Here is a 14,645-nt window from a genome sequence, read left to right as displayed (position 1 = left end):
AAAAAAAAAAAGAATACCAGGTGGTGACCTTGTAAAATCAGGTTGGGGGCAGGGCGTGGGATGCTCACATGGGAGGTGATGTGGGAGCTGAGATCAGACTTGGAACAGTTCAGAGGCCTGGCGTGTAGTCGAGCAAAGATGAAGGTGGCCTGAACCAGGGGGCGTGGGATGGAGATGAGGATGCACAACCACTGGGGGCAGGGGGGTGTTCTCCATCGGGATGCCTTCCCTAAAAGCCCTTCTACCCCCGCCCCCCTCTGTTCCCCCCGTAATATGAGGGGCTCCTACTCACTGTGTTGCCGAGGGCTGAACCGGTCGGTCATCTTGGTGGCTGACCGGCCTCCCGCGCTGGTGGCGGTCACCCTGGCGTAGTAGAGCTTCTCAAGGCTGCCCGTCTCTGTGGTCAGGTTGCAGAATTTCCGGGGGATCCGCTGGCAGCCCTTCTTTGCCAGCCACCCTACCTCTCCGTACCTGCAGGCCAGGGAGGGGCCGAGCACACCGTGCATGAATAGGCCTGGTGTCAGGCCTGCGGTTTATTAAGAATGATAACGATATCTAATATTTACTCAGCATGTTCTGTGTTCCAGGACTTTTATGTGGATGATTTGTTAGTCCTCACATTGATCCTGTGAGATTAAGACATTATTCTCACTCCTTTTCAAATAAGGAAGCTGAGGCTTAGGAGTAAATTATGCCCAGGTGTTTGAAGCATGCCTCGGGGGGCCAGAATTTGAACCCAGCCAGTCTGAGTCCACATTCTGGGCTCATTGTCACCATAACCCTCCGAGGTAGGCGCTGTTACCCCACTTTACAGACGAGGGAACTGAGGCTCAGAGAGGGGGAGTGACTTGCCACAGGATGAAGTGGCAGGACCAGGAATGAAAGCTGGGTTTGCAGACCCCTGAGCCCATGCCAGCCTGCCTTCTCTACGGGGGACCGAGGGCATAGGTTCAAAGGGGTGGGCACAAGTTTGTGTTGGCTTAGCCTTGCCAACAATAATAAAACAATTATTTGTGGGGCACCAGTGCCCATGACTACCCACCTAACAAATGTATGATGAAGGCACTACAGCTATTCTTACTTTATGGATGGGGAAACTGAGGCTTGGTGTGGCTACCCGATTGACAGGTTATATAGGTGAGGGCTGGCATTCAAGCCAGACCCATACTTTTAACCATTATTTCATCCTCCCTCAAAAGAATCAAAAAGCAGAGCTACATTGGGGGGTGTAATGCCAGTCAGGGTGGGGGGTGGGGGGTAGGGGGCACGTGGAAGGGGGCGTTTTCTTGGAGGGGCCGGTTTCAGAGCAGAGTCAGAAGAGGTCGTGTTGGGGTGGAAGCCTACGTCTTATACTCGACGCTGTAGACCGTGTCTGGGGCGCTCTCCAGCCCGCTGTCCCAGGTCAGGATGTTTTCGAAGTTGCTGGACTGGAATGTCACGTGCTGAAGCAGATCCGAGGTGTCCTCGGCAATGCGAGCTGCAGGAAGGGGGCGCAGGGTGAGCAGAAGGCCCGTGCACCCCGCCCCCAGCACACAGTGTCCAAGGAGGGGGAGTGAGAAACAGCACCCGCCCCCTCACCAGAGACTGTGCTCCCTGGCCATCGCTGCTCTCCTCCACTTCTTAGTGTCCTTTTTATTGAGCTACAGTTCACATTCCATAGAAGTCACCATTTAAAGCGCACACGTCAGTGGTTTTTTAAAGTATATTACAAAACTGTGCAACCGTTACCCCTATTAAACGCCAACCATTCCCGCTATACCATCACCCTGTGTCCATTGGCAGTCTACTCTCCGTTCTTCCCTTTTCCCATGCTTAGGCTACCACTAACCCGCCCTCTGTCTCTATGGATTTGCTGTCTGGACTTTTTATATAAATAGTTGTACAGCATGTGGCCTTCGTGTCTGGCTTCTTTCACTTAGCACAGTGTCTTCCAGGTTCATCCATGCTGGAGCATGAATGAGTGCTGAGTAATATGCCATTGTATGGCTGTACCATATTTTGTTTATCCATTCATCAGCCGACGAACGTTTGTGTTGTTTCCATTTTTTGTTTTTTGTGACTAATGCTGCTGTGAACATTTGTATACACATTTTCAAATGGACATATGTGTTTAGTTCTCTTGGGTTTTCAGCTAGAAGTGGAATAGCTGGGTCGTATGGTAACTCTATGTTTAAGGTTTTGAAGAACTGCCAACCTGTTTTCCAAAGTGGCTGCACTATCTTACATTCCCACCAGCAATGTCTGAGTGGTCCAATTATTCCACATCCTTTCCAACACTTGTTGTTATCTCTCATTCACTTCTTTTTTAAAAACATATTTTGTGGAAGGCAAAGTCTCTGCTTGAGGTCAGAACAGAATGTGGCTTCCAGTGGGGTGGTAAGGTCAAGGGCAGGAGAGAGAGAGGGTGGGATTTGAGAGAAGGCCAAGGTCTGTTGGGGGCGCAGGGGTGGGGGTGGGGGTTTAGCCTCCCGTAGTGAAGGGGTAGGGTCTGCAGTGGGAAGATGGCTCCTTGGGGCCAGTATCCTGTGGGCTGTGTGGGTTGAGGGAAGGCAGGTGGCTGAGGCTGGGACATGCTCAGGAGGCAATGGCCCCGGCTGGGTGGAGTTCCCACCGCTCAGGAGGGAACTGAAGTTGGTTCCCTGAAATGGGGTGGCTGGACCTTGGCCGGGCCCCCTTTGTTAGGAGGTGTCAAGGCCTAACAATTCTCCCCTCTCCTCCCACCCCACTCATTTCTTTTCCTCCTCACATGCATCATCCGTTCCACAGCCTGTATCATGTCTACACTTCCCGGATGAAAGTCTACATTGTGAAATCCCGGGAAAACGTGTGTTGCAGAGACTGACAAACTGTAGACTTTATAAAAGAAAGTTTGCACATTTTTATGAATACATAATTTTAGATCAACCAGATGGGAAGCTGAGGACAAACAAACAAACAAACAAAGGCAATTCAACATGCTCGGGAATCAGCCCGAGAAAGCTGGGATGGGCGAACCCAGGTCCCTGAGTGACCTTACCAACGCTTACCAACCTCTCAGGGACTGCTTCTGCTGGGTTCCCTGTCTTAAAGGGCCAGGAGCCTCCATGGCTCCCAACCAGAACGGGTGGGGGGTCTAAAGGAACACGTCTTGGTGTCTCTTGAGGATGCGCATCTTCCTAGCTTATCAAAACCTCCAGGGTGTTGGGCCTGGTGTGACGGCAGGGAGAGAAGAGACTAGAGGGGCCTGGGCAGCAGCTGGAAACATGGTGGGTCTAGTCGGCACTGGCCGGGAAGCTCTGGCCCTTCATGGGCTCATCCTGCTCTTGACCTGCAAGTCCTTGCCCAGGCCATCCCCCCTCTCCAGCAAGGACTATGCTTTCACTTCCTGAGAAAGGTCCCTGAATCTTATTAAGCTTCTTAGAGAGCAGACACAACCTAGGATCTCACGCATCTGCCAGAAACTTCTTAATGATGAACCAAAGCACCCACCAGCCCCGCCTGGCGGCTCAGTTGGCCGGAGAGTCGTCCTGTGCACTGAGAAGGGCTGCAGGTTCAATTCCCAGTCAGGGCACAGACTTAGGTTGTGAGTTTGGTTCCGGTTGAGGCACAGCGGCTCAGTTGGCCGGAGAGTCGTCCTGTGCACCGACCGAAGAGGGTTGCAGGTTTAATTCCCAGTCAGGGCACAGACTTAGGTTGTGGGTTTGATCCCGGTTGAGGCATCTTAGAGAGCAGACACAACCTAGGATCTCACGCATCTGCCAGAAACTTCTTAATGATGAACCAAAGCACCCACCAGCCCCGCCTGGCGGCTCAGTTGGCCGGAGAGTCGTCCTGTGCACTGAGAAGGGCTGCAGGTTCAATTCCCAGTCAGGGCACAGACTTAGGTTGTGAGTTTGGTTCCGGTTGAGGCACATATGGGAGGCAACCGCTCAATGCTTCTCTCTCACACTGATGCTTCTCTCTCTCACACTGATGCTTGTCTCTCTCTCCCTCTCCCTTCTTCTCTCTCTCAAATCAATGAAAACTTATCCTTGGGTGAGGATTAAAAAAAACCCACCTAATTGTATTTGAAAACTATGCCCTCTCATCCCCTTTGGAAAGGGCCAGGTGTGTTAGGACCCCTTCAGGCTGCACAGTTGGCCACTGTGGGAGAAAATGCCCTTTCAGGTCTAGCAAGAAGGACTGGAAGAGGCCCCCCGGGGTGTGGAGGGAGCAGGGTTTGCCCACCCCATCGCAGTGTGCAGCTCAGTCCCAGCAGAGGAGAAACTGAAACCGGCTGTCCTGGGCCAGGCAGGGTGCAGGGAGATGCCCCTGCGCACTGGCTCCCGGGTAGGTGGGCACTCACCCGCCAGGGATCCCGCAGCCAGGATGGTCAGTAGCGTCCTCATCGGGCCACTGGGCACACAACCCTCTTGGCCTCCCCTCCAGGCCAAGCGCCGGGCGGGCGAGGGAGGCTGGGAAGCTTTGCCGCCTTGGCAGCTGGCTCCACCCGGGCGCAGGGCTCAGGGCGGGGCCAGCGGGGAGGGTGGGACCTGAGCCGTGGGGCCGGGTACAAAGGTGCCTGGTGCGGGTGCTTTGGCATTCCAGGTCCTGGGTGGGAGTGGAGGGAGTTCCTTTCCTAGGTGCAGAAAGCAGCCATAGTGACAGGCCAGCCTGTTTATCTGGTCTGTGGCTGATTCATCCCAGGCTCTTCGGTGGTTGTCAGGGAGCTGGGAGCAGGAGAGGCAATGAAGATCCATGCCATACGGCCTTATCAGAGAGCCATTTGGCACCGGGTAGCAAAAGCCTGGAGCATGTGTGTGCTGCCCCAGTAGTTCCATCCCCAGGGGTTTTCCCTAAGGAAAAGAACTGGACCAGGGAGCAGAAAACATATTCCAGAATGTTCCTTGTGGCAAAGGAAAAGCTGAGACTCTTTGGCTTTGCTCTGGCAGGAGGAGGTAGAGGCTGTACGCTGCCCCCTGTGCCCCATGGAAAGCAGGTCCCCATGCTGGAGGGTGGGATGCAGAGAGCCTTCCTCCTAGGCCCTAGGACCTAGGGGGCTGCTGGCACTTGAGCCTTTATGGTCTGGCACCTGCTGGAGGTTGGGGAGGAAAGTACGAATCTCAAACTTCCGGGACTGCCTACTGTGCTAACGATGGGGGCAAAATTCATGAGTGGGCCTCTAGTTCGGGACAATGAAGATTCAAACTGCTCACCCAAACCATCATTCTCCCAGGAGCTGTATCCATGGGGATTAACATGAAGTTCGTTGGGATGGGTATTTAGGAAATAATTCTCTAAATAATTTAGGAAATATCTTCTCCTTCTCACTGGACCTCAGGGAACATTGAAGGGGCCTGGACTCTGGTTAGGGTGACATGGCCATAGCTCTCTGGCCCTGGGGAGCATTTGGCTGACCCTAGGGACCCGGCAGGCTGAGTGCGGCCAGTAGCAGGAGAGCTGGCTCCTAAGGGCCTGCCTTTAGGATGTACAGTGGGGCCTTGACTTAAAAGTTTAATTCGTTCCGAGACCGAGTTCGTTAAGGAGCTTGTTAACTCAAATTACTCTATCAACTCAATGCAAAAAATCGGCCGAGAGATAGCTGGTATCTCAAAAAACTCATTAGTCGGGACACTCGTAAGTCAAGGCCCCACGTAGTAGGCTGTGATAGCCAGGGATCTGTAGTTAAGTTTTCCTTTTCTGTGTTGTAATTGCTTTCTATCAGCCCTCAGTCTTCAGTAAAGTTTGTTTGACAAAACAGCCACATTTGAGCTGTGTTTTGGGAGAATTGAGGGTTGGCTTGTGCTGTCATGTCCTGTAATTGTAGGAAACTACATTTCCCAGACTCCTTTGTCAATTGGTAGGTTTGACCAATAGGACACGTGAAAGAGCTGGAGGAGAGAAGTTAGGGTCCTTCTTCCCCTCTTTCTTTGCTTTGAGTGGCATCCCCAGCAATGGCCAAGTGTCCTCTGGAGCTGGGGCTCCCTCCAGCCAGGCAGCCACCAACGTCTTTCCGTCAGGTGGCCAGCGCCTGGTCACAACATCTCCCCCCCCACCCCAACCCCCCGTTCCCCAATTTTGCCCTTTAGCTCCAAGGGCGGAGCAATTTCCTCCTTGGTTCATCAGCTCTTCCATCATCTGGGTAACCAACTCCCTGGCATTAAAGTCCCTGGGTTTGGAAGACTTGAGAGGTTTCTGTGCCCCTGAATGGACCAGGATGGGTGCAGGGCCTCTGATGGCTTCAGGGACAAGGTGTGTGGGGAGATCATGGCCAGAGAAACAGGTTACAAAGGGAGAGGAGCAGTCGCCAGAGCCACCCTGGCTGCCTTGCAGAGAGGACAGATCTGTGGGGCATGAAACCTTCCTCGGGGACCCTCAGGAGCAGTGGAGGGAGGAACTTGATGGTAGAACCAGCCTTCCGGTCGTCTGAGGGACTTTGGTTATGTAGGAATGAATGGGAAGGGGGACACCTGAATTGTTAAAGAACCTGGGGATACACAGACTTCATTGCTTTTTTAAAAAATATATTTTTATTGATTTCAGAGAGGAAGGGAGAAGGAGAGATAGAAACACCAGTGATGAGAGAGAATCATTGATCGGCTGCCTCCTGCACGCCCCTCCCCCCGCCCCCACTGGGGATTGAGCCCGAAACCTGGGCATATGCCATTGACCAGAATCAAACTTGGGACCCTTCAGTCTGCAGGCTGACGCTCTATCTCCTGAGCCAAAGCAGCTAGGGCCAACTTCATTTCTAATAGTAAAAACACAAAACCAGTCTTCATGTCCAAAGACAGGGGTTTGGCTAAATGAATAATGGTCTGTCCACCCAATTCGAGATGAATGCAGCCTTCAAAGTAATGCAGGAGAAAAGTGTCCTGTGGCCTGGTAAACATTCACCACGTTTCGCCAAATGACAGGAAGTGCGGCATAGATTACATATAGTACACGCCTGGTTAAAACACACACTTACACACGTAGAGAGAAAAGTCTTGAAAAATCTAATATGAACATATCAACGGAGTTATCTCTGGGCGGTAGTAGAATTGCAGGGGATTTTTATTTCCTTTCCTTGGCTCATCTGCATTTTCTGAAGTTTTTCTAGGAAATATTTTGTATTAAGGAAGAGCAAGATCAATGAACAAAACAAACAGCCATTGAAGAAGAGCCTTTGTGAAGTGTATGATTGTCTGGTCACTGAGCTGTTCACAGAAATTAATACAAAATAACATTGAAGGCCTGGCCGGTTTGGCTCAGTTGCTGGCTTGATCCCCAGTAGGGGCGTGCAAGAGGCAGCTAATCAATGATTCTCTTTCATCATTGATGTTTCCATCTCTCTCTCTTCTCCCTTCCTCTCTGAAATCAATGGAGATTATATATATTTGAATGTGAACTGTAATTTTAAAAAAAAAAGTGCCTTTGCATGGGCTGTACCCCGCTCCTGGAATACCATTCCCTCTCCCTTAGCCAAACTCCCTCTCCTTCCAAGTCCCTGGGGATGGGTTCTCTTGCTGCAAGGTGCTGTGACAACCCCAGCCACCACACTGTCACTTTAAAAATCCTTCTAGAACTCTAATCCACCGCACCTTCAGCATTTCCCAATGTTATTCCTCAGTTGTGCTCCTGTTTAAGATCGGAAAGGAGAGACTCAGGTCAGGGCAAGGTGAGACAGGAGGACCGTCTTCCAATACCAGAGGGGCTGTTGCAGGGAGAAGGGTCTCGTCCCCCTCTGGGTAACCACCTCTAAACAGGAAAACCAGGGGGGCTGGGAGGGGACAAACAAAGAGGCACATTTCCTTGGATTTAAGGAAATAGCTCTTGCTCTGATGGTGTGGCTGACTTGAAGATGGGCTGCTCTTGGTTGCTGGGGGTATTCAGGGAGAGGCCGTGACACTGGGAGATGGTCCCTGGACCACTTTATTCTCTGGTCTCCAAAATGCAACGGTGCTTATCTCCCCGGTGAGAGAGAAAAGGTTCTGCCTGCGAAGAGCACCCCTTGTGTTTCTCTGTGTCCTCCACGTGGCTGCGCGTAGAGAACTTACAGCATCGACATGTGGAATCGGCCTTCATAGCGGCAGAGCACCTGCTGATCTCTCTGGCTGGACTGCCGGGGAAATGCGCCTGTTTCCTCTCGGACAAATTTCTCCAGCACGCATTGCACGGGCTTGCCTCCGAGCCTTTGTACAAGCTGTACCCGCCGCACAGAATAGCCTCTCCGCCTCTTGTTTTGCCACCTCGTTCTTGTTCCTTCTTCAGACCTCTTCTCAGATTCACTTCCTCCAGGAAGCCTGGCCTATGTGAGCCACTCCCCTGGGTGGGTTAGGAGCCCCAGCTCTGTGCTCCCATAGCCTCCATCCCTCCCTCATCCTAGCGTGTGTTGCACAATATTATCTCCCCCCCGCCACACCCATCATTGGTTATGGGGACAAAGTATATAACTTGCTTTCCTTGACATCTCAGCACCCACCACGAGCTGCCACAGAGCAGGGACCGGGTCATGTCTGTTGACCGGATGAGAGAGCTGGGGTGAGCAGGCCAGCTTCCGTCTTGGCTATGGAACATCCTAAGCTGTAGAAAAAGCACATCCTAAACGACAGATGCTCAGCAATGTGACCTGCTCCCGTGCCTCTTTCAACACCCAGGGACTCCAGAGCCTGTTCTGCAGAAGCAAGAACATCCCTAGCCCCTGGGTGTGCCTGGGGGCGGGGGACAGCTCTGCTGTCTCTGTGGTCGTGGCCCAGCAGTTTGCGAGCTGAAGGCGGTCCCTGGTCATTCACGGATGGGAAGAGCAAGGAACGAAGCTTTGGCAGCCCACCCCGTAGCCTCTTTTTGGAGAAAAGCCTGAGATCCGGACTCACTTTGGAGTCTCTGAGCCTGGGCTGGGTCCTCAGGGACACTGACCTGGTTGCTCCAGGTTGGGGTCCTAGGTCTTGTCCTTACCCTGCACCTGACTCCAGGTGACCTTGAATAGGTCTTGCCGCCTCTCTGGGCCTTTGTTTCTCTGTCTGAAAAGGCGGCTTGGCCTCGAAGTTCTCTAAGGGCCCTTGGAACTTGAACGGCCTCTGCTTCCATGTCATTTGGGATTGAAAAACCTCCCCTGACATCGCGGAGTTCCCTTCATGGCTGTTGTCGACGACACAAACGCAAACTCACTCAGCAGTTACTGACTCTGCGTATAGTTTCAGCTCTCTCTCAGGGAAAGAATTCTTGAAGCTTATTACATGCTTATAAGACCATGCTTCCTAAAGACATTAAGAAGGTCCTCGTCTCACGCCAGGATTGGGGGGGCCGTTTCACAGGGCCCCTGCGAGCCAGGAAGTGGGCAGACAGACCCAGCTTTGAATCCTAGCTCTGCCACTCACTTGCCCACAGTGTGTAGGTCGCTTAACCTTTCACGCTCAGCTTTCTCATCCACAAAAGGGAAGTGACTGTCCGCTCAGGCCTGCTGGGAGGGTTAACTAGCTGATGTGTTGGAGGACACTTCCTACTGAGTCTCCTGTTACAACACGAGGACAGGACAAGGACCAAGAGAGGTCCCTTGAAAGCTTCGCAAAACCCCAGACTCCTGGGTGTGGGGAGGGGGACAGCGGGAGGGGCCAGTGAGGACAGTGATAAATGTTCCCTTAGAAGTTCCAGTCGACATCAGTGTCTGAGGCCGAATTCCGGGACAGAGGAGTGCGGCACGGCCTGCAGTTTAGGCTGGAGGTTGGCTAAGGGTTATTCAGAGGAGGGGCATTCCACGAAGCCTCAGAGATGGGCGTGGGCTGGGATTCTGAGCCCCGTTGGAACTTGGCTTCCAAGATGATCCATTTAGTGGCCTGAGGTTTGGGGAGGGGGGAACGCAGAGCAAAAAGCCCCCATGAGACTCACCCTGGAGGCGCTGACCTCAGAAGGGGCCTCCCACCACCAGCTGGCGGTTTTTCCCACCACAACAGTGTACCCTGAGACACTCCTACCTGGGATCACCCCTTCTCCTCCAAACACACTAGAGAGGTGGGGGGCGGGGGGAGAGACTTGACAATTAATAGGGAGCTGTCACCTCTGTATCCTGTGTCATCACCTAACAAGAGGTGGGGCTCTCTGGGCTGGAATGGCTCCTGGTGCCAACCAGTATCTCTTGAGTAACTGACTCATGGAACTGACTCACCCATTTAAATGTAGTTGTAACTTCTGGCCTGTTTCCCCCTCCCCCACCTTCTATCATATTGTGCGCACAGCAATGAGCTCAGGGAAGAGGGAAGCAAGCAGCCATTGGCCAAGTGCTAAATCAAACGGGAAACAGAGTTACGTCAGGGGATGAGGTGCTGTCCCGCTCCTGCCCCCTCCCTCACCATTTTCCTCCCTGAGCAGCACTGATCCCCTCACCTCGCACCAGAAGCCAGGTTGAGGAAGAGCAGTCATCCACATGCAACAGGAATTTGAGATCTGGGATGGGGTCATCTCATGCAAGATCCCTGGCCCTCTTATCATTCCAGTCAGTCATATAGCAATGTGAGTTAGCCATGGCCAGCTCCTTAGGGACTCCAATTCTTAGTCCCTCCCTCCCTCCCTCCCTCTCTCCCTTCCGCCCTTCCATTCCAAGCTTCCACCCGGGCCAGGTGCTGTGCCAGGAGCAAAACAGTCCCTTCCCTAAAGGAGTTCTCAGGATGTGACATCCATTACCCAAACCTCCCCTCTCCCAGCTGCCCTGTGCAATCGGCAGCCCTTGCCGCCCTCACTGTCCAGCAGCTGACCACCAACAGGCCAAGAGAAGCTCAAAGGTGACCTGGATCAGAGGGCGGGGGGAGGCAGGTGGGGATCATCTGAAGAGGAGTTCTGCCCTGTTTTCTGGAAAGGACCTACTGCGTGCACGTCCATTCAAGGGGGCAATGCCCCAACAAGACCACAAGCTGCAAAATGCACGTAATGTGAATTGGCAAGGGTGTTTGGTTGTCAGTCATAGAAGGTCCTGGGAGATGGCTTAACACTAGGAGGCAGGGAAGCCGATGAGGACGGACGGGGCTGCCACTGGGCCGCAGGAATGGATCAGAACCAGGGCTTATCATCTCATCTCGGCAGCTGGCGTGGCGGCCTCATTCTTGTCTCTTCTGCACACTGGATTTTCCCGTTTCTCATAATGGAAAGTGGGGCAGCAGTAGGCTGGAGCCTGTTTCAGGGCCAGCCCAGCTTGGGTCTAGCACCCGTAAAAGGTGACAACCTGTAAGACCGTGCTGGGCAGTTACAGGTGGCCTGACAGAAGGCTGGAGGCCGGGAGAACCTCATCAGCCAGCCGCTGAGGCTGTTCTGTATCCTTCCACGGACCAAAGTTGCAACAGGCTGAGCTGCGAGGGTGTGGGCACAGCTCTGTAGCAGGTGATGTGGGTGTCCCACCCCCTCCCCCATGGCATTAACCTTTCTCGAGCACCCACCTTGATGGATTCCAACTGCAAGTACCTGCAACTCTGCAGGAGGGAGTCTGTAGATAAATTCCCCAGCTCCTGCCCCTGGCAGACAGACCTGCAGGGCGCACACTGAACTCCCAACGCCCCTCAGGGGACTGGGCCCCAGTGGCCCGGGACAGGGACCTATTGGATTATGCACCAGGAATGGCTGCCCTTCCTCTGTCTGGCTTCCCATCACCTCTAATGATGATTTCTGGGATGACAGCAGAGCTTTGTATCCCAAAATCTTGGTCTCTTATTGGACCCAAAACCACAACCCTTGTAGTCCAAACAGCTAGATGAGGAGCCTTTGAGAAATAAGAGCACACGTTTTTCTATTCAATTCTGCCTTTTTCTCCAAAAAATAGAGCTCTTTATTAAAACAGGATACTAAAAAGCATTAAGACGTTATTTAAATATGATATAAACATAGAAAATTAGAAATAAATACAAAAATCTAAGAATAATATATAAGCTCAGTACAGGTGACCCTTGAACAACACAAGTTTGAACAGCATGGGCCCATTTACACAGATTTTTTTTTCCAATAAATACAATTGTGAGTCTGCAAAACACAGAATTTGTTTTTGTATTATTATGTATTGCATTGCCACAGTAAACCTACTTTTGTCCACCCCTGTATACAATCGGCCCTCCATATCCCTGGGTTTTGCATCCACAGATTCAACCAAACGTGGACGGAAAACATTTTTGATCCATGGTTGGGAATTCATGGATGTGGAGGGCCGACTATATGCACTGTTCTACACCATTTATTATAAGGGGTTTGAACATGTGTGGATTTTGGTATGGAACATGTGTGTGGGGGGTGTCCTGGAACCAAGCCCCCACGGATTCTGAGGTATGACTGAAGTTTTGGGGGATTCACTCCTTCAAAAGCCAAGGCTGGCATGTCAACCCATGAACCAGGAGGTCACAATTGATTCCTGGTCAGGGCACATGCCAGGTTGCAGGATCGATCCCCAGTAGGGGGCGTGTGCAGGAGGCAGCCAACCAATGATTCTCTCTCATCATTGATGTTACTCTCTCCCTGCCTCTTCCTTCCTCTCTGAAATCAATAAAAATATATTTTTTAACAAATGAATGACATGGTCAATATATACTTTAAAAAAAGTCAACCGTGCTCTGAAGGATGGTAATGCTGCTTCACCCGAGGCGTGGGGTTCTCTGCCTGCTGCCCCTTGAGCGAGGCCCTGGGCTGTGTATGGGAAAGGGCTTTGCAAACAGTGAAGTGCTGAGCACACCTGACAGGTTACTGTATTGTTTATCATGCTCTTTCCTAATGTTTCCCACAGTTTTTACTGATTTAATGACTAAAAGGAGCTGACATTTAGAATTACTAAAAAACTCAGCTTATCTCTGAAATTAAACTTTGAGGGGGAAAAAGAAGCTTAAAAACCAAGGTTTAATAATGGAGATAAAGTAATTCCTACACCAGAGTGATCATAGCTCTTAGTTTTTTAAAAAAAAAAAACACCAAAACACTTCATGAAGTTTTCCTTCATGAAGCAGCTCCACTGGGTTGGAAGAACATCAGAATTGATCGGAGATTAAAAACGGCGGCGGAGTAAGTGGGCCAAACTGGAACTATAACTAAACTACAGAAAAACCAAGGACAGAAAGTGGAGACCGCATAGAGAGTGACAGGAGGGGCGGAGAAGCGCGAGGGCTGGCCGGGCGCCCACAGACAGCAGCTGAAGTTCCGGGGGGATGTCTCAGCTGTGGGAGGCTCCCACTGAGAGCGCTGGGGTCTAAGCCCCAAGCTGGGCTCCCCAGCCCAGAGCACCTGAACTGAGAAAGGTGCCCACATAACAACTGGCTGTGAAAAGCGACTGGAAATGCAGGCACCCTCTTAAGACTCTGAGAATAACAATCAGACTGCAGACGGAGGAGGATGTCCGGAGGCTTTGAGTCTTTGCCGGATCTTCTTCGGGCCCAGGGCTAGGAAAAGCAAACCCTGGTGCACATCTCGGTCCTTTCCAGACACCGGCCCCAGCAGGGGGAGCCACAGGCTGTGGATGGCTGATAGCTCCAAACAGGGGACTCAGGGCCAGTCAGAAACAGCGTCTGACATTGTCCTGCAGTAGAGATTGGGAGTCATGGCAGATCCACCTAATACACAGACACAAACCCAAACAGGCAGCCAAAATGGGGAGACAAAAAAATCAACCCCCAAATGAAAGAACAAGAGCATTCTCCAGAAGAGCGAAACGAAATGGAGGTAAGAAATGTGTCAGATACAGAGTTTAGAATAATGATGGCAAAGATGCTCAACAGCACGAGAAAAGATATGGTAACTACGGAAAAAGACCAGTCGGAAATAAAGAATGACAGAGCACTAATAAAGAACACGCTGGAAGGAACACACAGCAGATTAGGGGAAGCCGGGGATCGGATCAGTGAATCAGAAAGAACGTCAGCCTTAGTCTGAGCGTTTGCCTGGGAACTGGCCCTGAGTCCAGCCTCGCCCAGCAACAGGGCTTCAGTTTATTCTCCCGCCTCTGTGCTCAGCGCGGTGGACAAGCTCCCACCCCACAGAAATGTACACATGTGTGCACGCGTGTGTGTATGTGGGCGAGTCCCAGCAGCGAAGGCCTCCTGCCAGCTTCGTGCCCCGTGGAAGTCCTGGCTGTGACCTCAGCACTTTGCCGACATGGCCAAGATAACAGGGGTTGGACCAGCTGGCCAGACACCAAAGATCTCACCCTTGGGGACAAAGGCAGTAAGTCAATATTTCAGCTTCTTCTAACAAAATCTTGTTCCCTCTGGGTGAATACTCAGCCATGCTCATCCATATACTGGTGGGTGTCGGTTAACAAAGTGAACACCCACCACGACCAGTAACAACCTGTTTCCAGAAGGTTCTCCGTAACTAGCAGGAAGATGGGACTTGTTATAACCACAATGGTCACCAAAGTGCTGTCCGCAACAGGGATCACAGCCCACGAGGCCAACTCCCTGCCAGGTTGCTGCCCCACCCCAACAAGTCAGACCCCCTGGAAGATGGACCACTTGGCTTTTTACTGGGCAGAGGGAGGTCCCCCTTGGCTGGCTTCTGGCTTCTGAGAACTCCATTCCCTGACCTGGCGGTGGAGACAGTGAAGGTGGAAGACATGAGGTAGATGAGAGGTTGGACAAGCTAAGAGGTGAAGGCTCCCAGGTGCTCTGAGTCCAAGGGTCGCAGGTGGGAGGAGCCCAGAGGTCTGAGAGCCTGGGCAGATGGAGAGTCCCCCAGCCACCGAGAAGAGA

The 14,645-nt window shown here is 52.0% G+C and overlaps 1 protein-coding gene across 1 annotated transcript in view; it reads right to left on the bottom strand.

Moving 5' to 3' along the window:
• Nucleotides 1-4,453, bottom strand: part of IL22RA1 (interleukin 22 receptor subunit alpha 1) — a 15,732-nt gene extending 11,279 nt beyond the window's left edge. The window contains exons 1-3 of the mRNA XM_006777544.2: nt 4,325-4,453; nt 1,345-1,477; nt 293-471 (exon numbers count right to left, since the gene is read on the bottom strand). Of these exons, the coding sequence (XP_006777607.1) occupies nt 293-471; nt 1,345-1,477; nt 4,325-4,367 (355 nt within the window). The 5' untranslated portion in view covers nt 4,368-4,453. The remainder of the gene's footprint in view (nt 1-292; nt 472-1,344; nt 1,478-4,324) is intronic.
• Between the last annotated feature and the right edge of the window lie 10,192 nt (nt 4,454-14,645).

This window comes from Myotis davidii, unplaced genomic scaffold, assembly GCF_000327345.1.
Source record: "Myotis davidii unplaced genomic scaffold, ASM32734v1 scaffold149, whole genome shotgun sequence".
Classification (NCBI taxonomy): domain Eukaryota; kingdom Metazoa; phylum Chordata; class Mammalia; order Chiroptera; family Vespertilionidae; genus Myotis; species Myotis davidii.
Note: the sequence above shows the minus strand (reverse complement) of the source record. Positions and strands in the feature narration are given on the sequence as shown.